Source organism: Seriola aureovittata, chromosome 10, assembly GCF_021018895.1.
Source record: "Seriola aureovittata isolate HTS-2021-v1 ecotype China chromosome 10, ASM2101889v1, whole genome shotgun sequence".
Lineage (NCBI taxonomy): Eukaryota > Metazoa > Chordata > Actinopteri > Carangiformes > Carangidae > Seriola > Seriola aureovittata.
In genome coordinates, this window is record NC_079373.1 from 20,693,969 (window position 1) to 20,715,723 (window position 21,755).

A 21,755-nucleotide genomic window follows, 5' to 3' on the forward strand; every position below is an offset into this window, starting at 1 on the left:
GCTTTACATATAATACACACAAAAACAAACGTTTATTCATTTGTTTTACGCTAATTACATTTTTATATTTACATTAAAGTGATGTGCAAGACACTGGCAGTAGTGAAGCACTATTAGTGATAATAGTGCAATATCAAACAGTAAAATCTGAACGTTTTACCAAAACTTCTACAACTGTGACCGTCCTGTAACAGATAACATAATTTACTTGACATGTTACAGTGGCACTATTTTATTAAAATACTTGGCACTGAGGCAGATTAAGGTGACATGAAATAAATATTTTGTGCACTCGACGTCATTTGGTCTGTACTGTCTTCTAACTGTTAAAAAGCACAACACAGCTGAGCCAACTTCCCAGCCTAACAACCTTCTGTATAACAAAAACAACACAAAATTATAATTCACTTACTGTACAATTCACAGAGCGGACAAAATAACACCTGTAAAATATAACACTAAATATAACAGCCCGGGAGGAAACACTACATTTGAAGCTAATAATTTTCATTTGAAGTCCACAATAATTTATTGTTTATTCAGTGGAACTACATTGCTTCTGCACTGTGCTGCATGATAGTTAGTGTTTTTGTCCACCAGGTGAAGACACCTGTACAATATTCATAGTTTATACTGCATAGCCAGTAGCAGTGCCACATAACCACGAGAAATCAAATAACCACTGAATTAAATTAACACCTCTCTGACATAATGTCAACATCAAAAGCTTCACTAAGGTAGTGATAACTGCACGGCTGTTTGAATATGCATTACATTTTACAGTTGTTCAGGTGACTATGTATATATTTCATATACAGTGGGGTCCAAAAGTTTGTTGTCTAAGGCATTTGGACCCCACTGCATGTGTACAAAAATTGGAAAAGCAAAACAGCTAAAAATATTACACATAACACTGAATGACTATATTAATACATACAGTAAAAATGCCTTTGGAGCCTAAATAAATATTTGAGAGTTACAGTCAGAATTTGAGAGAGTATTCAACATTTACAAAATGAAAAAGTCTTAGTTTGATTCCAAAGGGACAAATTTGTTCAGTTATTTTTACCTCAAAGGGAACATTTGAACTTTTCTTACATTATTATCAATGTTTATATTATTATATCTTCATAAAATATAAATTCAAGGTTATTTGTAAACTGCAAATACTACCTTGGAAAATCATATAGAGTAGACTGTTATAATAGTGCAATAACATGTGTGACACGTGACAGTATATATTCTGATGTTGGGTTTACCCAGACTGCTACAAGGCTGAAGAATAGGTGAAAAGCTGACATTTAAAATAAGGTTCCCTCACTGATACGTGTGGTCACACTTTAACATTGTGTATGTGAGTAAAGGGTAGTGCTACTGCGTATGTGTTTACTGTTTAACTGTTAGCAGCAGGATCTCTTCTTCTCTGAAGGGCTGCTGACCAGCTGGACAGTCTTCTCCTTCTCTCTGTCCTCTTGTTCTTTCAGAATTCTGGAAAAACGTAACGAGATATAAACACATGAAGCAGCGATGACAGGACATCCTAATGTGCATCATAATGTCCTTTGACCTTTGTACACGCTCAGCTCTGAAAACTGATGTGTGTTTTGTGGCTGCAACTGCTACTGCATCTCAACCTGCATAAGCTGTATCAGGTCTGCATGAACCCTGCAGTGTCATTTTTTCACTGAGGGATTAGTTTGCAGCACTTCCTGCTGTTATTTGTCATGTAGCAAACGTTGTAGAACCATGATGTCAGGTCATTTGCAACAGCACTGTGTGGTTATTCCATGCAGAAATGCCAGTGAGAGCAGATTACTGGCAGTTCTAGCAGTAACATAGATTAAATAAGGGAGTGGTGCAGCTTTCTAATGCAAAAGGAATGAAGCACACTGCACCACAGTTTGACAATAGGTCTCTAATTAAAGAAAGTCAGTGACATACATACACACACACACACACACACACACACACACACACACACACACACAGAGGAAACAATATGGTGCACATAATCACATGAACATTTGATTTTGCACTTCGCACCAATTAAATTGTGAACAACACCAGATATTTTCACTTGCGAGTAACTGTTTCCTGCTGTGCTGTACAGAACCAGCTTACAAGAAAAGGTCCTTTGTGCCTCCAACACAGCACAAATTAAACATTTGGCTCTCTATGAATTGCCTTATTTCAGTGCAGAAATAATCCCACTTTAAAAGCTGTTCAAGCAGACAATTGCTCCATATTTAGACGAACACAATTATTGTTTCTTTGTTTTCCTGTTGCATAAACTCACTCACACTCACACACACACACACACACACACACACACACACACACACACACACACACACACTCACGCTCACCTGGCTAAATACACCATGGACTCCACCACGTTGTGTCCAGAGCATGCACTACACTCATAGAAAGTCATTTGGTAGTCCTGAAAAAGAGCCAAATGAAAATGATGACTGTCGATACCACAAAAGAGAAAGGCTCCTGTGATTAAAATACACTGTTTTACAACACAACAATTTCAACTACACACTGATGAGTGTAAGCCTATCAAGAAACATTTGAGTAAATTCACAGAGTTCTTTCCAGTCTCCATAGAAACTACACTGCACAACAGAGACTAGAGGAATAAAAAAATGAACAAAAGATGAAGATAAAACACCCACAGAATTATACTGCCTCCACATAAAACTCTATTCAACATTAATTGTGTTTCTTTCATTTAAAAAACTAAAAAAAGCACCACTTTATGACTGTGGTCTGTAACTGACACCGATTTGCCCAGAACTTTGAGCCGGGCAAAGTAAGACAGACGCACAGACCTTGGCTAGTCTTTCACCCACTCCTTTCTGAACTTGTCTCTCAATCTCCTTGTCTGTTTTGTTTCCCAAAAGCATAATAGGAATGTCCTCGCCTGCACCCTCCTATAAAGGAAGAGAAGGAAAGAACACAGAAAACAAGGAAATTATCTTTAGAGAGTCCACTGTGGTTAAAGGACGACTGTAGTCCACCAGCTTCCCTGTTGCTCTTTGTTCCCAAATGGAAAACCAGTCAGCAGTGAATAGACACATCACTGTTAATAGATACAGCAACTGACCTACATTTGTCTTTTATTTTCTACAATATTATACTGTGGAAAATATTCAACATACACCCACTCTGTTTCTTAGAGAGCTGATTTCAGTCTACTGTAGGGACTCAAAATAACTACACAGAGACTTGAAGCAAAACAATACTCATCTGCTCAGTGTTTCTGTGGTGAATGTTACTGTGTCACCTTTACACTCGTCAGCCACTGTCTGACAGCTGTGAAGCTCTGCTCAGCTGTGATGTCATACATCACAATCACACCGTCAGCCTTGCGAAAGAATTGTTTGGTGATGCTTCGATACCTGCAGTGGGAGGAGGAGGAATCAGGCAAAAGAGGAAGTTATGTTTTCACTGGTATATTAGAAAACCCTGAAAAATGCAGGAGTAACGGTTTCATATTTGCTCACTGAGCTAGATTAAGTTCAAAAGAATAATGGTAACCATACTGTAAGTCTGACTGAATGATGCAGCACAAGGAAAGAAAACAAAGTGGTGTGTATTTTGAACTTTTACAAGAAACAAGGAAATTGATTTTCTATCAACTACACTGATGTTGGTGTCAAGTGGCATCATACAGTGACTCATCAAAAAACCACAACAGACAGTTCCCCTTTGGCTTCATTTAATACACTACATATACATATACTACATATAACCACACCTTTCCTGTCCTGCTGTGTCCCACATCTGCAGTGCCACCTGGCTGTTGTCCACAGTTACTGTCTTTACACTGTAGTCTATACCTGCACATACAGATAAGAAAATCAACAACAAACATCATATATATTTCTATGACAAAAATGAGTGTAGAGACATGTGAAGATATACCAACTGGAAATGTACACAATGACCTGAATGAGCTAATCCTAACAAATTCTAAGTGTGAATATGTTCATATAAAATAATGCTCGGATCAATGGAAAAAATTAAAGAACTGAAAATGGAGGCTTTTATTGATGAATACAACACAAAGTGTGCTACTTCCAAACATAATCAAAATTAAATCCTACAAACAGTTGTATCTTTTAAAAAATTAAGTGTGAAGATTTATATTCTTTACATGCCAAATCGAAAATATGTGATCAAAACAAAATACTTCACTATGCTGAAGGTTGCAGGACCAAAACCTGATGCCTTTTTCATCTTTCTTTTCAGTGTTAAAACCATCAGGTAGAATAAAGTGCTTTGTAGGCAAACACATACAGAGTCTGGGGTCAACCAAAGGGCTAGCTGTTTTGATGCCTTTGCTCACAGGAAGTGAGTCAAGGCATCAAAAACATTCACCCCTGTGGTTGAGCTCAGACTCTGTATGTGTGTGTTTGCAGTGTATAGTACATACCCACAGTGGCAGAAGTGCCAGGGTAGAAGCAGTCATCACAAAATCGTCTAAGTAGGGAGGTCTTTCCTACACTAGAGTTCCCCACCAGAACGATCTTGAAGAGGCGATCAGGAGGCGAGGGCCTGCCCTCATCCTGGATAAAGAGAGGAATGATGGGAGCAGATATTGGAAGAAGGTTTTAGGAACTCCCTTTAAATAAATCAGTCAGGTGGCTGGCTCTTATTGGTGTGAGGTAGGCTACAACAGGGTAATGATTTCTCTCACTGAGAAATGTAACACCTGTCTCCTTCCAGTATAATACCTGTTTGGAAAGGCTATTTTTCCAATAAACAAAAGAAACCCATTTAATGACTTACAGTAAATGTATTAATGTAGTATTTCAATGTTGATAACAGAATTGAAACATTATTCTATTATTATTAATATTATCTATTATTCTATTCTTACATGCAGTATATTACTTGACTCTCAGTCCACATGCTTACACTTATGCTGGTCTCCTTGCCAACAGGCTGACCCCTTGGAGATGTGGGGGTTTCCCTTTTCTCCACATTTCCCTTTGACTGTTGCTGCCGGGGAGAAGACGCACACGGGTGAATGTCACTCATCACTAAGTCTATATTCTCCTCACTGTCGGTGGCTTCCTCTCCTTCACTACACTCCTGGAGAGGGGTTTGAGCCTGACAGTCACTCTGGAGCAAGTGTGGGAGGTGGTCTTCTTCGATGGAGATGATCCTCTGAAGGTGCCCTCTTTTCTCCACTGGGAAAGATGGCTGGCATGACTCATTGGCTAGGTTCTGCCTCATCAAGCTGGAGGTCAGCTCCTCCTCATCCCCACTGCAGACACAAAGTAATATTACAGCCCACATGACTAATGGAAACAAAGCAGATCCAATACATCTGATAAAACCAATAAAGGCATGAGCAGGCACAGCACATACTGTGGCTTAAGAGAAAAGTAATGAATGTGATGGTTTACCTTTTGAAGAAATTTGTGTTTGTGTGTTTCACAACACTGATTGAAGGCCTCTGCTTCAAACATGGTGTTTTCTTGGAGTTCTTTGGATTCTGCAGAAAATAAAATATGAAATTTTAATTCATATCAAAATTGGAATGAGATTCAGGGTTGAGTCAACATTTTTGGATTGCTATTACATTACATTTTTTCTATTCCTCACATTTTTAAAAAGAGGACACGAGGTGCAGAAATGAGAATTAATTTTGCTATGATGAATGGCACCCACCTGATAGCACATGTCCCTTTCATCCCGTAAATGTTTGTTCATTTCCCTGGATACAACAAAGAAATAAAGATACCGAAGACACTGTGAGAACCTTCTTTTCATACTATTGAACTATTACGCAATTTTCAGCATTGTGCGACAGGCCAAAGTCACTATCAATTATGCTGTTTGCGGTTGTACAATTTTCTAGCCATAATGACTGACAGCTCTCTCCCAGGTTCATGGCGACACATCTCTCCATGGCTAATCATGACATGATGTCAGTGGTGTAAAAGGCTGTAGGATAGGCTGTAGAATGAGGATTTCCCAGGAAGGAATCACTGTCATTGATTTTGAAGCAGATCATTTCTGAGAAGGAGCTTAAACGCTCATCAATTCTTCCTTCTAACTGAGATTTTAAGCTCAGTAAGCAATCCGTCCTGCTTTGTGCTGTGACCACTGCACTAATATGAGGTGAATTACCCGCTGAGGTATGATGTTGATGATGATGATGATGATTTTGTCTGACCAATACTGTAATGATGTGGCACCTATAAGTAATATGTCACAAAAATAATGAGACTACACCAGTAATATCTATTACAGGGGGAAGATACCTGGTATGACCTATTCTGCTTCACAGAGTTGAAGGTCAGAATCATCCTCAACCCTCATCCCCACAAAATAACATTACTCAAGTTAAGGAACAAAACACTTTCTCATTACCCACTTTTTCAAATTTGTTGAGTAAGCTTCCCAACTCATCATATAATTCAAAGTATAAAAAGGAACAGAAAAACATTACAATTACAATATCTAAGCTGTACCTCTATTTTTATTCTGATCATACCTCAATAGGTCCAGTTGTTTGAGGAGGCTTGCTCGCTCCCGCTGCAGTCCCTCAGTCACTCTGTAAATTTCCCTGTGTTGAAAAACAATGCATCCTTTATTACTAATGGCTGCGACTAAGTAGACACAGTGTGTGGAGTGGTTACACTTTAAAAACTGGCAAGAAAGTATAACCCAGAGCAAAGAAAGGCAAAATGATGAGTGATTTAATAGGAAACAGACACATGCTCTTTTCTTGCCTACTCGCGGTATCACAGCATTTGAAACATGAGACCCGTCTTTATAACAGGATGTAGATGGACAGTACAAGAAAATAAACCTCTGAGGAATCATAAGAAAGAGACACACAGAAATAATTTGTGGGTTACAGCAACTCAGCATCAACACGTAAATGATTTCAATAGTTTTACAGGTGGTGAGAACAGAAACACTTGTGAAATGTGAGAGTCAGTTGATACTATTATTACTATTATTCAAGGTAGCTGTTCAGCTCTTGCTCACTAACAATATAAATTGTGTATGAACACATTGCCATGTTTTACTGCCTCTCTATTTGTTTGAAGCAATATAATATGATTGCATCCTAACCATTGAGAAAGAAATAAGAAACAGAGAGGCCAAACAATCAGGCCTGGAGATATAAAGAAACCTGAGTAACTAAGATTAGCTACAGTATAACTCACATCTCCTTCTCCTCATGAAGCCGTGTGGACTGCTCCTGCAGCAGACTCAGCTGCTCTTGTGCCAAGATCAGCTCTTGGCTGGTGTGCTCCAGCTCCCGCGCCAACTCGTCATTTGTCTGCTTCAGCTTCACGTTCTCTACTTTGGTCACATGTTGCTCGCTGTGAAGGTCCTGACACTGAAGCTCCAGCTGGAGAGAGACCCAAGGTCAAAAACGAAACAAGAGAAGTGAAGACATCTCAGATAAGATACCTAAATACTTTTTGGATAATCCAGGCATTGCCTCCTTGATCACATCAACATAAATAAAATCTGTAACATTTGAAATGTATTTCTTAATCTTAAATCCCTGCGTTTAGGATGATGAGGAAGTGTCTGACGTGGGCGACTCCTAGTGGTACACATTCACAGCGTGATATCAAGACACAATACAAGTTGGAAGCAGCTGACAGCTCTTTTTCAACAAACTAAATACTTTTAAAGCTGTGCCAGCAGTTATACCACTGTATGGACCACTGTTCTCCACAAACAGGAAACTTAGTAAACACTTGGCAAGCAGCTGACATATTAATTAGTGGTGTTAAGGAGCTGTGAAGAGAAGAAAAGTCCTTGTTTGGCGTGACCAGAATTCATTTCAGTTCACTAATTGGCCTTAAAAGCCTGACTGTAAGTCTGTAAATAAAGCTGTGACAAAACCTATTAACATCTATCAGTACCTATCAACACAAGCTATTGTTGCTTCTGCAGAAGAAGCTCATTGGAGAATCATTGGTTACACTGTGTTTGATATCAGTTTGAAAATAACAACTCCATATAATTGAGGATTAAAGGTTAATGCTGCTGTACTGAACATATCAAGTATATCAAATTAGTGAGCTTGGTCTCAGTCTAGGGGGGAAACCCAGTGATCCTCTGGCTAACATTTGGTATAACTAAATACTTCCAATTCTCATTGATGTTTTGTATTAGACAGCATGTCAGAGTTTGAACATGTAAGAAAATATATCTGAGTATCAGTGAGCATTGGGCAAACATATTTATCATTGTGTTTCAATGGCATTTCAATAGGTGCATTGATGTTAGAGTGGTATTTAATCACTTTATTAGCTTTTTTACAGCACTGTGTTATCTGTCAACTTGTTTAATGTGCCTCACGTGTGTTGCTGCTGTGACAGTCTGACAAAATTTCCTCATAGGAAAACTGAAAGAAATCAGTGTGCATGTAAAGCCATAGACTGTGAACACTGCAGTGCACTCTGGGGGAAATCATTTTGATAGATCTCACTCACCCTTCTCTTATTCTGGAAGAGCTGTTCCAGCTCTTTCTCTTTACTGGACAGCTGCAGCTGTAGGTCTTGACTCCGAGACAGAAACCGCTCATAGTCCTTTAGTCCAGTGATAGAAGAAGGAGGGAAGAGGCGAACAAAGCAAAAGGGTGAGAAGGAAGCGGATGTACAGTATTTGATAGAATTAACAACAAAGTGAAAAACTTGTTTGACATTACTAGCAGCTGTTTACCTGCAGCACAATCCTGTCTTTTTCATTCTTTATTTGCTGCTCCATTTCTTCATATAGGCGCTGGATCTCATCATCGTGTGTTGCTGCTTTTCTGTATGGATAAAATTCAGATGTGATAACATGCTATGTACTGTATTTACCTCACATAATACATGTTTTTGAAACAACTGCCTAGGTCGACACAATTGAAGTAATCTTGTTTATTTATAGAGGTCAATAATGCCTTTGATATGCCCTAAAAACAACAGGTCTATGAAAGCCATCATTCAAGAGCACAAAGCATGAAAGCAACTTCTTTAAATGATGTAACTTCAGAGCTCATCTTTAGTCAGCCAAATACTCCTCAGTGGAGACATAAGAATTCAATAAACCTCTAATTATCTCTGAACCTTCCACACTGTCTGATATCCAAATACACAAACATGCCCTGCCCTGACCTCTTGAGAGCGCTTTCCATCTCCCTCTTCTCCTGGTTGGCCTCTATGATCTGGGATGTCACTCTGGCCAAGAAGTCCTCAAAATTGGATAAAAGGTGTGGTTCATCCCGGCGCAGCTGGGCCCACAAACTGCGCACCTCAGCAGGACTGATGGGACAGAATGAAGGAGCAGGTGTAACTAAGTGCAGCATCGCAGTCAATTTCTTTAATGGCATTTGCAGTCTTTGTCACAGGGTTTCACTCTGAATTGATGATCCTATTTTAGCATAAAAGTAGAAAAAATATGGTGAGGATATGGGTGGAAATAATAGCACAATTATAGCACAATCGGACACAATCACAAACACAAAGGGTAGCTCAGCTAGCAAGACATGATGTTCTTTGCCTTGAAAAATCAATTAATCTTCACAGTATAAACAATCTGGCAGTAGTCATGACTGCTTTTCTGTGTTCCAAGATCTGCTACCAATACACTCACAAGACAGCACGAGTAAAACACTGGATATAAGCAATGATTTAAGTTGTGAAATTTGCATTCAAATCATTTGCGAGACATAAAGAACAGTGTGATGACAGAAATGGAACAATGATGTAATTATCTTTCCACAAGAAACAATGTAATGTGGCTGTGAGCTATGATAAGGTAAGGAAAATCAAACAAATCCCTAAAAGCCTTTTCAACAGTTACAAATACTTATCCTTAAAGTCTGGCCAGCATCAATATCAGTTAGTGGTGCACAAACTGATCTGATATAAAATGTCATCTCAGGCTCTAACCAGGTGGGTGGAAGCCAATAGGATGTTTAAATCTGGCATCCACCTCCTCTACTGTTTACTTATATTGAGTTGGAGTTGTTTGTTAAAGGTGAGTCTAGTCATGCATTTCATAAGATCCTGTTATTATATATTTATATCTTTCCGTCTAACAAAGCAATGTCTAAACAGGCCTCAAGGAGAGTTACTAATGACCTGTATGAAATAACAACGCAGAGAAAGTTCATAGTAATGATTTAGAAGCCTGTGAAGGTGTTTTAAGGGTGAATGTTTTCTGGACGTTTTCAGATTTAAATAGAAATTTCAATGTTTCAAATGCAAGATTATCAAAAAAACTTGATAGTTTAAGTAGACTGCTCACAGTGGAAACTGCCAACTCTTGTGTAGTTTGCACAGCTGATTATGGTCTCAGGCTTAAAATATACTGTAGGAAATGTTGACAAAGTGTGCAAAGATATGAAGTAGACCTACAAAGGCTCGCATTACACACACACACACACACACACACACACACACACACACACACACACACACACACACACACACACACACACACACACACACACACACACACACACAGTACTCACTCTTCAAAGACACTGTTTGCTCCAAGGCTCTCCATTAACATGCAGAAGTGTTTCTCTTCTTCATCCTCGTCTCCTCTTGCTCGGCTCTCCTCCCAGCGGGTCTGGTACAGGACCTCTGACGGGCTCTTACAGGGGTTTTTGTCCTCCATGCTTTCCTCTACAGAAATCTCCCGGCCAAATAAAAACTTACCTAGAAAAATCAAAAGCACAATCGAAACATCAGATTACTGATGACACTGGAGGCATTGTTACAAGTAGAAACAGACTGTAAACGTACTAAAGCCTGAGGAGAACTCATCGAGGGTAAGGAATCCGTTGCCGTCGGAATCGAGGGTATCGAATACGTTCTCCAAGTCCTCTGCACTGAGAGGGAGCTCGCCGTTCAGCCTCTGTTTAACAGGACACAAAAAACAGCTGCTATTGACAAGAACAAAGCCTCAAGAACATTAACTAGACTGTAGCTATAACAACTGCTACTTGAGACTCATAAGGACAGTCATTTGTGCAATGGTGATCATGTGCTACAGAGCAATTAGTGGTAGTCCCAAATAGTTTTAACCCTTGACGGTCTAAATTAGAGTAAATTAGCGCTAATAACACAGGACATGAGTCATATTCCAAATAACCTCTTTCTAACTCTCATTTCAACCAAAATGTTTAAAGCGCAAACATGCATCCTCTTCAGCATCACAGTGCTTCACACTCATATAGTTCACTCATTTACACCTGGGAACTTCCCAGTGTAGTTTGTCTTCAACCCCTGGGTAGCTCCATTGGAACAGATGTTGGCTCAAGTGAAACCTTTGACAAAAGATCCAAAGTAGATAAATAGAGATAGTACTTGAGAGAGGAGTGACAGCTGCTCCTTCAGTAATCCAATGTGAGACCCTCCCAAAAAACTGTGTGACCATGACAGTAACTGCTGGACCATTTAAAAAGCCAACACAGACACACCTCTGTAAGCAGCTTGGTTTTTATACTGTGTTTACACTGCTGCAAATGTTGACTGAGGCAACCCATACAATCCAGGGGAGGGACAGGGAGAGGATAGCATCAGTGTAAGACTATCTGCTGTTCTTGTAAAATGTGTTATCTGGGCAGAACATATCCCTTATGTCAGCAAACAGTAGAAGTAAAGCTTGTGAAGCTTGTCTGTTGGTGGTCATGGTGTGCAGCAAATTTTAAGCTGTGAAGATCCAACAAAAGATATTGTGATAGTGAAATAGTCTGTGAAAATACTGTGTCAAACAAATGTAAGAAGTACCGCTAATTTAGCTGATCTAGAAACTTCGGCCAACAAAAGGAAAGTGTAAAAAAACTGACAGTAAAAGTATCAACTGCTGCTACAGTCTGTGCTCTTCTATACAACCGGTTCAGTGGACCACTGCCCTGGTTGCCATCTAATTTTCAAATCCATTATCATAAACACCAGATCAAAGCCTCCCCTCTATGTATTTATGCTCCTCGCAATGAAAGCCTACAAGTGCTTCATCAAAGGATTAGCTGTGGCAGGGATGAACATCTGAAGCACAAGTGAATCTGCACAATAATGTGAGTGGAGGAGTTGCGTGACAAAGCTGCCGTATGGCTCACTGTGTCTCAGTCTCTTTTATGCTGCTTTGAATAAGGTGCACATGCTCTATTCGTGTCCTGTTCAGAATCATTAATGAGTGCACAAACCATCCCTGTATTTCATGTCCATTCTGGATGAATGTTATCTCTAAAAATGAAGAAAATGTGAATGTAATTCATTGTACACTGCGGATGCTAAAAATCAGCGTTGACACTTGGTGATTAGGCTTCTTCACAAGTTAATAAGTTAGTTACAACAGGTTTCTATTACTTTCAGGGTAATATGCCACTATATTTAATCTATGCTAACATAAAATCAAAAAGTTCTCCTATTTGAATTACTTGTATACAACAAAGATCAGTCCTCACACTATTTTTCAGAAAAAAGAGCTTAATGGGTCCAGACACAGCACATATCATTGTATCAGTAACCTCACCTGCATGTCACGTCGGGTGATGAAGCCCTTGTTTTCGATGTCACACATCTGGAAGAACTCGTGGGTTTTCTCCACGATAGTGTTTTGTCCCACATCCCCATTCTCATATTTCCCCTCCTCTTCGCCGCTTCCTTGCCTTTGCCATGCAGTCGGGGCCACCGTGGAGGTCGTAGTATTGGAGATGGCACAAGGAGCAGTAAAAGCTGCCATGGTATTTATGAGTCTGTTGATAGAAGAGCGTTTCCTGTGTCCTTCACATGAGCCAGGTACAGAGAGACGTGTAGCGGAAAAAGATCCTGGAGAAGTCGAGCTTCAGGCTGCTGTACATCAGACGCTTTCACCAATGTCACAGATTGCCATCTCTTAGCAACCACCTCTTTAATTAGTCGATGAAACCTAGGAGAGAGATAGAAGAGTCTTCAGTTTAAATAAGTACAGCCTTGCCCATTGAGTACAGTTAATAACAATATTCTAAATGTATGTACATCAAATAGTACTATTTAAACTTAATAAATCAGAAAGATAGTTGAATAAAGGATATAGTACAGTCTCCAGCACATTAAGAACACAATAACACATATGTATTATTAGCAATATTATTATTGTTAACTAGAATTAACGAAATAATGAAAATGTCTTAATATTTGTGTTTGTCAGTTCATTTCATACATCAGCCTACAGTATTTTGGGTATGGGATATGAAATCTATGTTCCAGTTTTTTAGCTGTGCCAGATGGATCAGTACCTTCCAGATGTCTGGCTCACAGTGTACAACCAGTACATGTAGCACCTTAGGCAAGTGCTGGACAGTCCAGTTCATTTTGAGTTGGTTCATCTAAATAAATGGAACCTCCAGCGTGTGTGGGGTTTTTGAGTGTTTTGTGTGAACTTAACTGAAGTAAATAGGCAAACCTGCTAAACTAATTAAAACTAAACTGAAATTGAAAGCAAAAAGTCAAAACAAAATAAAAGTAAAAACTGATGAAAATTCCAAAACAATTGTAACCTTGATTATGAGAATAAACTTAAGAGAATCTGATCAGTCCATTTGTGTTGAAAAAGGGTATGTTAATAGTAATTATACAGCACCTGTATGTTTGCTCTCTCTCTTTCTGCCACTCTTTCACACACATTATCAATCTGAATTTTGATTTAACTAGAGATGCAATATTAAACATGGCCCACTGTGTGCTGCACACCTAAAACAACTGCTGCTCTTCTACTTCACTTCAGGTACGGCTCTTGCTGAGACTAATGTCATCTGACAAGTAAAAAGTAAAGCCAAAAGTGAAAACAAAGTTGTGGTATGACGAGGAGGGGTCCTGTCTGCCTGGAAATATTGACTGATATAACTCACTTAGTGGTGGGTCTCACGCAGCACAGTTCTTTGTGCACTGGTTTGGAAGACTGGCTTCCGGAGGCTGCTGTGCATCATGAGTTGGCTCAGTCGATTCATGAACAAGAGCATCTGACAGTGTGTGTGTGTGTGTGTGTGTTGACCCACGCAAATGTAGACATGTGGGACTGGTATAAGACAAACAGTGGAAAAAAAGTGACATGCATGTAGGCAGGTAGAAGGCCAGGAGAAAATATAGGGTCAGAGACATTACACACACACATGCACAAACCGACTATAAGCCCTCTAACTCTGCTACTACTACAAGTATAATCTATATCTTTTGCTTGTAAATCTTACTGTCTGTATCTCTCATTTCTTAAAAGCTGTACTGAACCTATATATAATAAAATCCACTTTTATCAATCCATTTTCATGTTTATTAAATATTTCAATTAAAACATTTGGTTTGGCATAAACATTTATTGTCTCAACATTTCTACAAAGTGATGTGGACTTAATGAAATATTTGCTATTTCTGAATCTGTCATGCTTGTAAGTGCGAGCCTGCACATTGTGCAACGTATTACAAGCATGACAAACTTCACGAGGGAAGTCACCAACACACAATAAGCAACATTCAAACTTTAAGCAGCTGGGGTTTAAGAAAGGGAACTATTGCTATTTGGACAGAGTAATGTAGTAGACACATTCTAATACATAATATTTGTCTAATCTTTACAGACTGTTCCATGGGCTAGAAGCCAAACATTTACGGCTCCTTTGTTAAAACTTGGTTTAGTTTGTTGAGACAGGTGGCCAGTGACCTAAGATTACAGCAGAAGGATATCAGACAAGAAAAACACTCAGATGCCGTTTGCCATTTTGCCCAGAGACCACACCTCGCACATGATTTATTGCTAAACTGTCTGCGTGTCTAGTGTTGAGTTAGTACTCATTCACATATTTGGTCTAACTTTACTAAACTGCGGTCAATTATAAGTTTGGGGAATAAAATAATATTTGCATTGAAAAAAAAAAAAAAACTATGTCTCATTTTCCTATGATCTATGGTTGAATGCTGGAGCTCACCGCTTTGCATACAGTTACCTTATCTGTTTTAGGGTTTGACCTGAAACAGCTGTTAGACCTACTGCCGTTTTTACCGGCTAAGCACAATGAGTTCAAACAGAAACTCAAACTGTGTTTAACATGACGCAAATTAAGGGAGCAGTGAAATCATAGTTATGAATAATCACTACATTCAACAGGCTATACACAGATGAAGTGCAATGTGCTCAGCAGACATGAGTTTCTCTTGTCTATTTGAACACACAGGAGAGGGACTGTATTTGAAGTAGAAAATGACATTGTGGTGAAGACTACAGCAAAACAAATTTAGGTTGTGGTCTATAGCTGTGACCACACCGGCTTGAAAAATGTCACCATTGTACCAAGTCTCTATAGAAAACAATAAAGAGTGACAATTTCAACTTTCTATGACATAATTTCTATTATATATCTGCCGTCTATATATCTGCCATCTCTCACTCCTGCCTGTGCCTTCTGCAGTCAAATATCAGTTTGGTTACCGTTTAAATATGAGACAACTACTGAGTAAAAGCCAGCTGTAATAACTCACTGAGCTACATTGCATTCATTATTTCCAAAAATGAACAGCGTGCATAGATTTGCTCAGATGAAAATTGATTTAAGTGTCTGTCTGTGAAAACAAATGACAGGGCTGTTCAGAAAGCGTGAAACGCTTTGTACATGCTGCCTGTTTTGTTTGAAAAAAATAGAGTAACTGACGGAGCTGCTGTGACACCTGTCTCTTCAACTCACCTTTAGTGAAAAAGGTATGTTACGTGTTCATGTTGTCGCACACTTTTTTAATTGCATAGTTTTGCTTTTGTTGGACGATTCCTAACTTCAGTGGGTCATCGTTGTGTCCGTCTATTGTCAAATCGCGCAAGCTTTTCATAACGCTATGGGCTGCAGTATCGTATCCAACCCAGCACAATAAATCTGTAGAGAGATGATGTGCAGAGGGTATTAAGTTTTACCCAAATACTAATCTAACAACACATCCGTCTGACATGCTGGAGGTATTTCAGGTATAACAAGTCAAGTCGCCAAGTTCCATTTCCTGGAGAGTGGTCACGGCGATTTTTCACATATGACAAAAATCATCAGTCATGTGCAGCTACCGGGGGTCACCCTTTAAATAACTGTATACCACCAAGTTTCACCTGTCAAGTGCTTACTTGCTACAACAGAAATGTCATAAAAATAATACAAGTGCTTGCATGTAAATATTATATCAGCAGAAGAAGAACGGCATGTGACAAGGAAAACAATAGTCAGATGAGGGCCACAGGTTCCAGTTTCACAAAACACGTGTAACAGGATAAAACGTCCACTTCCTTCCCTATAGCCACGCTTTTTATTCTATTGTGAAACTTCCTATAACAGATAAAGCCTCTTTGACATTGTGCTCTTACACCTTATACATAAACTCAAAGTTAACTTTACCCAGAAAGGACTTCCCTAAAACACCCAGTAGATAGTAGGTGTAACGTCAGGCTAACGTCAACAGCAAAGAGCAGGCTGTCAGGGTAATTAAGCTAAAGTGCTCACTGGTGTAGCCAGCGGGCCAGCAGGGAACAAAAGTTGGTTACGTACCGGTAAAAGTGAAATTCAGCTCGGAAGAATTCATTGACTTGCTCTATCAGCCTTATCCGCTTTGTGCGAAGTTCTCTGTTTACAAGTGTCAACTGGTGAGAGTGCAGGAATTTGACTGAGCACTGACGGAGCAAACCTGGAGGGAGGGACTTCTAAAAGTCATCACCGGTAGCCATAGAAACGCTAACAAGGAAGTCTACACGCAGCAAACCAGAATTTATTTTTCTCTCTTTCTTTCTTTCTTTGTTCCCTTTTGGTCAGACAAGAACATGACATGACAAAAAGAAGTGGTTTGTTCATAAATTTAAATATATTAATCACAGAACTAAAAAAAGAATTGGCCTTGTGGAGTTCTATGTGTGTCTATTGAAAGCCTTTTATGATCTTTATCTCTGTCAATAACATATGAGATAATAACTAAAACTAATTTCAACACAGCCTACAGCATAGTGATTGAGTTTTTCCAGTATAAGACAACAGAGTGTGGTCATGTGGATAGAGCAGGTTGTTGTTCTGTGGTGGACAGTGAGGAACAGGGTTTGCCTGCAATGAAATCATATGCATATACATACAGGCCGTACTCTGTAGTGTACAATACTGTACATTAATATTACATAATGTTCACTGGCATGTAGGAATTAAATAGGAATATTATTTTGATAGTCTGAATATGCAGATGCATCAAACATAGAAACAGTGGTAAATGCCATGTGCTTTTATAAGCACTAAACTCTTCTTCCAACAAACAACAACAAACCCGAAAAACAGTCCTTTCTTAACAACTTTTGGAAAGATGTGAAGGAAAATTCACAAGGTCTTAGGAAAAGACGATGGCAGTGCTAAGAGAATCCAATTGCACTCTACTAGGCTTTTTTATTAAACCAACTTTATAATGCCGGGAAGATAAGTACAGTGACACTCAATGCTGTAGGCTTTCAATTCAAGTAAGTTTTCCTGTACAGTACAGAATCATACCTCCTAAAAAAGGATGTTTTCCGTTTTCATTTAACCATCAATTAACCACAGGAGGTAACAATTTTACTACGATATTACTACTTTTCTAAATACCACTGGGTTCCAGTCACAAATTATCTAGAAGAGGGAAGTGACCATTAGAGTTTTCAAAAATGCTGACCTAATTTATTCATCATGAATGTAAATGTTTGCCTCACATTTTTGACTTCATGTCATGTACCATTGCAGAAGCCTGTAGGTTCTACCACATGGACAGATTCATTTTTGCAGAATAAGTGGTGTGGTTTAAACTGCATACATTGATAACAATAATATTACTGTTTATACTTTCTCTTCAAATGCTGTTTAGCACTGAAGCACACATGAGAGTTCCATCAGTCATCAAGAATAAGGAGTTAAAACAATTTTCAGTTTGAGTTTCTCTGTATTAATTGTTACCAGTTTATCAAAACTACAAACACTAATCAGTAAGGAAAAGGCTCAAATACTTGAAGACATTTAAACACAAACTGTTGACAATTACTTGTTGTGCAGTTGTAATACCAATGAGCCTCTGATGAGGGCAGTATAGGTCCTCCTAAGGATTCATTGAAACTAAACGAAAAGTGTTTCAATACTAGTTTTCCATCATAAAACAGGAAACCTATGTTTAATCAGCTGCTTTATAGAAGTTATTATTGTACTTATTGACCTTTCAACATACTGTAGCAGATTTTACGCTCTCCATCTGGCCAGATATAGTCTAATAAATGGTTCAGATGAGCTTGGACTCTGTTTTATAACAAGTGGGGCTAATTTACAGGGGGAACAGTCTTGTACTGTACCATAAAAATGTGCCTGCTCCATTGCACAGCAGCCCAGCAGGTGTAAAAACACTCTCCCCTGCCACGACTGTCACACTGTCCCATTTCACAGACTGAAACTACGTGGATGTTCCTCATGTGTGGTGGTGATGAGGGCCCTTGAGCTTCAACTGTCTCCTCTTCAAGTTGTTTTTGAAAGGCTGATTTGCAGCAAGCACATGCATGCAAAGCAATGCTCCAGCTGAGATTTCAGAGCCAGATGTGTTTACACTGGAGCACACTGAGTAATGAACATTTGAACAGCACTCGTTTTGTGCATGAGTGGGAGCAGACAACAGCAAGGACGTGTGATAGATTTTATTTGGTTTTAAAGTCTGTATTTTAATTCTCTGTATAAAATGCAAAAATCTACTATTAAAAATTGAGTATTATCTGCTTTAAAAATCTATATTGATTTCCTCAGGTTGTTACAGTTCTTTGAACACTATCATCCATGAAGCTCAGAGGGGAGATAGAAAACTACAGCCAGGCTCTGCAGACGAGTAAAGATCCACTACTACTGGACCTCTGGGAGCCATTTCCACCAGTGGAGAGAAGAACCAGAGCAGAATGGCGAGAAAGAGAAGAGAGTGTGTGCAGCCAGTGTCACCACACTGCTCTGGTTTAAGGTCTCGGAAGGACTGACATCACACTTGGAGAGCTTCATTCTGCTCTGCATCTCAGGGTATGGGGGGGGTGTGTGGTTGGGGGCTTGGAGTCATCTGTGCCACTGCTTTAGTGGTCTTCCAGTGCCTCTGGGATCACGCTATGTGGGTATGATCAGAGATATGCCAGTGGCTGGGGATGTGGCTATGCATGTGGACAATTCTTCCATTCAAAGCCATGGCCTTTACTGTATCATTGTGTATCTTTGTGGCTACGGTTTCGGGTTTTGCTCGTCTACAGTCATTCCCTTTTGTGCTTTTAGTCTCGTAACGATTGAAGGTTTTTGTGCCAGGGAAAACTGAAGAACTCATTCACATATTTGTGCCGCAGCAGAAAGACTGTAAAAGTTTATGAGGAGCTCTTGATCTTTTGTCATTGCATCTCCTCAGTCTGGGTAAACAATTGAAAACTCACATGTAGGACAGACCTACTTTGAAGAGTTATCATCACCTAGAAGGCCTCCAAATTTAGACCATTTCTGACATCTATGATACAGTGTTTGCTCTTATTTTCACCTCGAGGATCCCCAATGGCACTCAGACTTCATTTACTTCAGCCCCTTTGCATAAGGTTCACTGGCTATTGTTCTGTGGCAGCCTCAAGATAACTTTAACCTAGTTGTTTTCAAGTTCAATGCAAAAAAACAAAAAAATGTTGCATATAACATTATTTGTGTATGTGCACAAGAAATGATGGGTTTTATAATGTATCACTCACAACTGACAACTCCCTTGGGGTTTCACTTTCTTACTACAACCTCTAGATGGCACTCTAAAGTAGGTTAATGTGGTGAAAGAATACAGCTCATCACCTGTGGACTTAATTTGCAGCCAAACCACTCACACTAATGACCTCTGGATATGGAGATCGAGTATGTCATGGTTAATTTATCGCTGCTGAGTAGTAAAGATGATTTTATGAATGGATCATCTAAGTTCTTCCATTCTATTATCGGCACATTTCTGCAAGAGAAGAGGATTTCCAATGTGCCGTTCATTCTTGGTATGTTGTGTGAAAAAGGGGATTATTTTTGGAGAGAAATGCAGGTGCTTCATACTGTAAATTGGGTGTGAGAGTGTCTGGGAGCTATAGTTAAATTGCTTTTGCAGCAAAATACCACAATTGCCTTACTTCTGTCACAAAACACCTCCATCCTTCATGTTCTCCCTCTGAAGTCTGCTATTTCTCAGTATTTTTACATTACATCGATGAAAGATCTGACCAATGTGACTTATTTTTCCAAGGATGTGGTGATGGTTGGGCGCGCACTCATGTGGCAACCTGGCCCCTGACTGGGGCCAAGTTGGAAGCACTGTAGTGTGCATGCAAAGCAAGCATGCTGCTGCTATTGCTTCTTATCACACAAAGTCTTATTGTGCAAGACAAGCTATTACACGCTCCATTTACAGGTTGGCTGCTGATGCACTGAGGGCCAGAATATTTAGCCTGATGTGTGACATAGTGGAAAGCTTCCAAAGCTGCCATAGTTGCGTCATCGATCCACCCCATTCAGCCTCTGTGGATTCCATTATGATAAACATACAACCCCCAAATGATTAGTGAAGCTCTTATGGTGACCAGTGTTGTTACTGTACATTTGCATCAGGGATTTCCATTCACTCTTGCAACAGGATTTATGCCATTAGACATGATTGCATGTAAGTACCACTTGCTACAGGCCTCACCCCAGGGGAATATGAGAAAAGTGTGTTTCCCATTGTTTCATTAGTTTCTTCACATGTTCACACTGACTTTTCCATTATCTCAATGCACTTGTGTACTTCGACAGACTCCCTTATCATCTTTCGGTTTGTCTTAAGATTCTATCACCTAATGGTATTACACTGGTGGAGTGAATCAGAAAATAAATACTAACGTTACCATATATATGATGTTGAATCATGCTCATTTTGGCAAATGTTTGTTTGCCTTCTTTCCGAGAGATAGATGAGACTAATAACACACTGTAGCCTGCTAGCTCCAGCTTCGTATTTAGCATACAGACATGACTTGTACCAATCTCCTCATCTAACTCTTGGAAAGGAAGTGAATAAGCATATTACCCAACATATTGAACTATTCTAACTATTAAACTCATAATCTTTTCACTTTCTGTCCCTGAACCAATGTCCTTAACCAACAAAGCTGATTCCAGCCTGATGAACTATAATAGGAGGGAGCAAACTGACTTTTAGACCTTCAATAAAATACATAAAAGAACACTTGAGCCTTGCAGAATAATTTTCCCTGTGGTGTTTGAAACACATGCTTTACTTTCAGCCACTTCCATAACCTGGGCAAGTGAAAACATTATCTTTTTATCTTTTATTTGGCCCAGACTTTCACAAGTCCTATTTTACAACCCACAGGAAGAAAAAGGCCAATTTTCTGGCCTACAGAGCTTTAAGATAAATGCTGCTCTCTAAAAAATGAATTGCAGGTGTTATTTCAATCATGCCATAGCTTTTTTAATATCTGAAATTTGTCTCAAAGTGAACTAAGCTAAGATGATTTTGCTGTTCAACCAAAGAAAGGACTAGAATAACACTGCATCACTATGTGTCATTTAGTAAAGTAAAGGTTGTAGTTCACACTCTTGACTAAGAATATACCCACCCTGATAGAAGAGAGAGAGCTGGATTTGGTGTTATTAGTTATGCTTTTGCTGAGCACATCTACTTTTAGATTTGCAATTCACACGGCAGTTTGACAGAGCTTCTCATTTTCTC

At 39.2% G+C, this 21,755-nt stretch overlaps 1 protein-coding gene across 1 annotated transcript; it reads right to left on the reverse strand.

The window, feature by feature from the left end:
- Window positions 1-8: 8 nt before the first annotated feature.
- Window positions 9-16,675, reverse strand: cracr2aa (calcium release activated channel regulator 2Aa). The gene is made up of 18 exons (XM_056387880.1): window positions 16,544-16,675; window positions 12,523-12,918; window positions 10,791-10,902; window positions 10,514-10,703; window positions 9,153-9,299; window positions 8,716-8,806; window positions 8,487-8,582; window positions 7,200-7,387; window positions 6,518-6,589; window positions 5,689-5,734; window positions 5,424-5,512; window positions 4,930-5,281; window positions 4,445-4,577; window positions 3,767-3,848; window positions 3,293-3,407; window positions 2,838-2,939; window positions 2,367-2,443; window positions 9-1,488 (listed from the first exon to the last, which is right to left on the reverse strand). The coding sequence occupies exons 2-18, from the start codon at window positions 12,730-12,732 to the stop codon at window positions 1,401-1,403; spliced, it is 2,190 nt and encodes a 729-aa protein (XP_056243855.1). The 5' UTR covers window positions 12,733-12,918; window positions 16,544-16,675; the 3' UTR covers window positions 9-1,400.
- Between the last annotated feature and the right edge of the window lie 5,080 nt (window positions 16,676-21,755).

Coding starts and splice junctions, on each gene's coding strand:
- cracr2aa (XM_056387880.1), bottom strand. CDS start 12,732: ATGGCAGCTTTTACTGCTCCTTGTGCCATCTCCAATACTACGACCTCC. Junction 10,903..12,522: donor TCACCCGACGTGACATGCAG/GTGAGGTTACTG, acceptor CCTGTTAAACAG/AGGCTGAACGGCGAGCTCCC. Junction 3,408..3,766: donor GACACAGCAGGACAGGAAAG/GTGTGGTTATAT, acceptor CTCCCACTGCAG/GTATCGAAGCATCACCAAAC.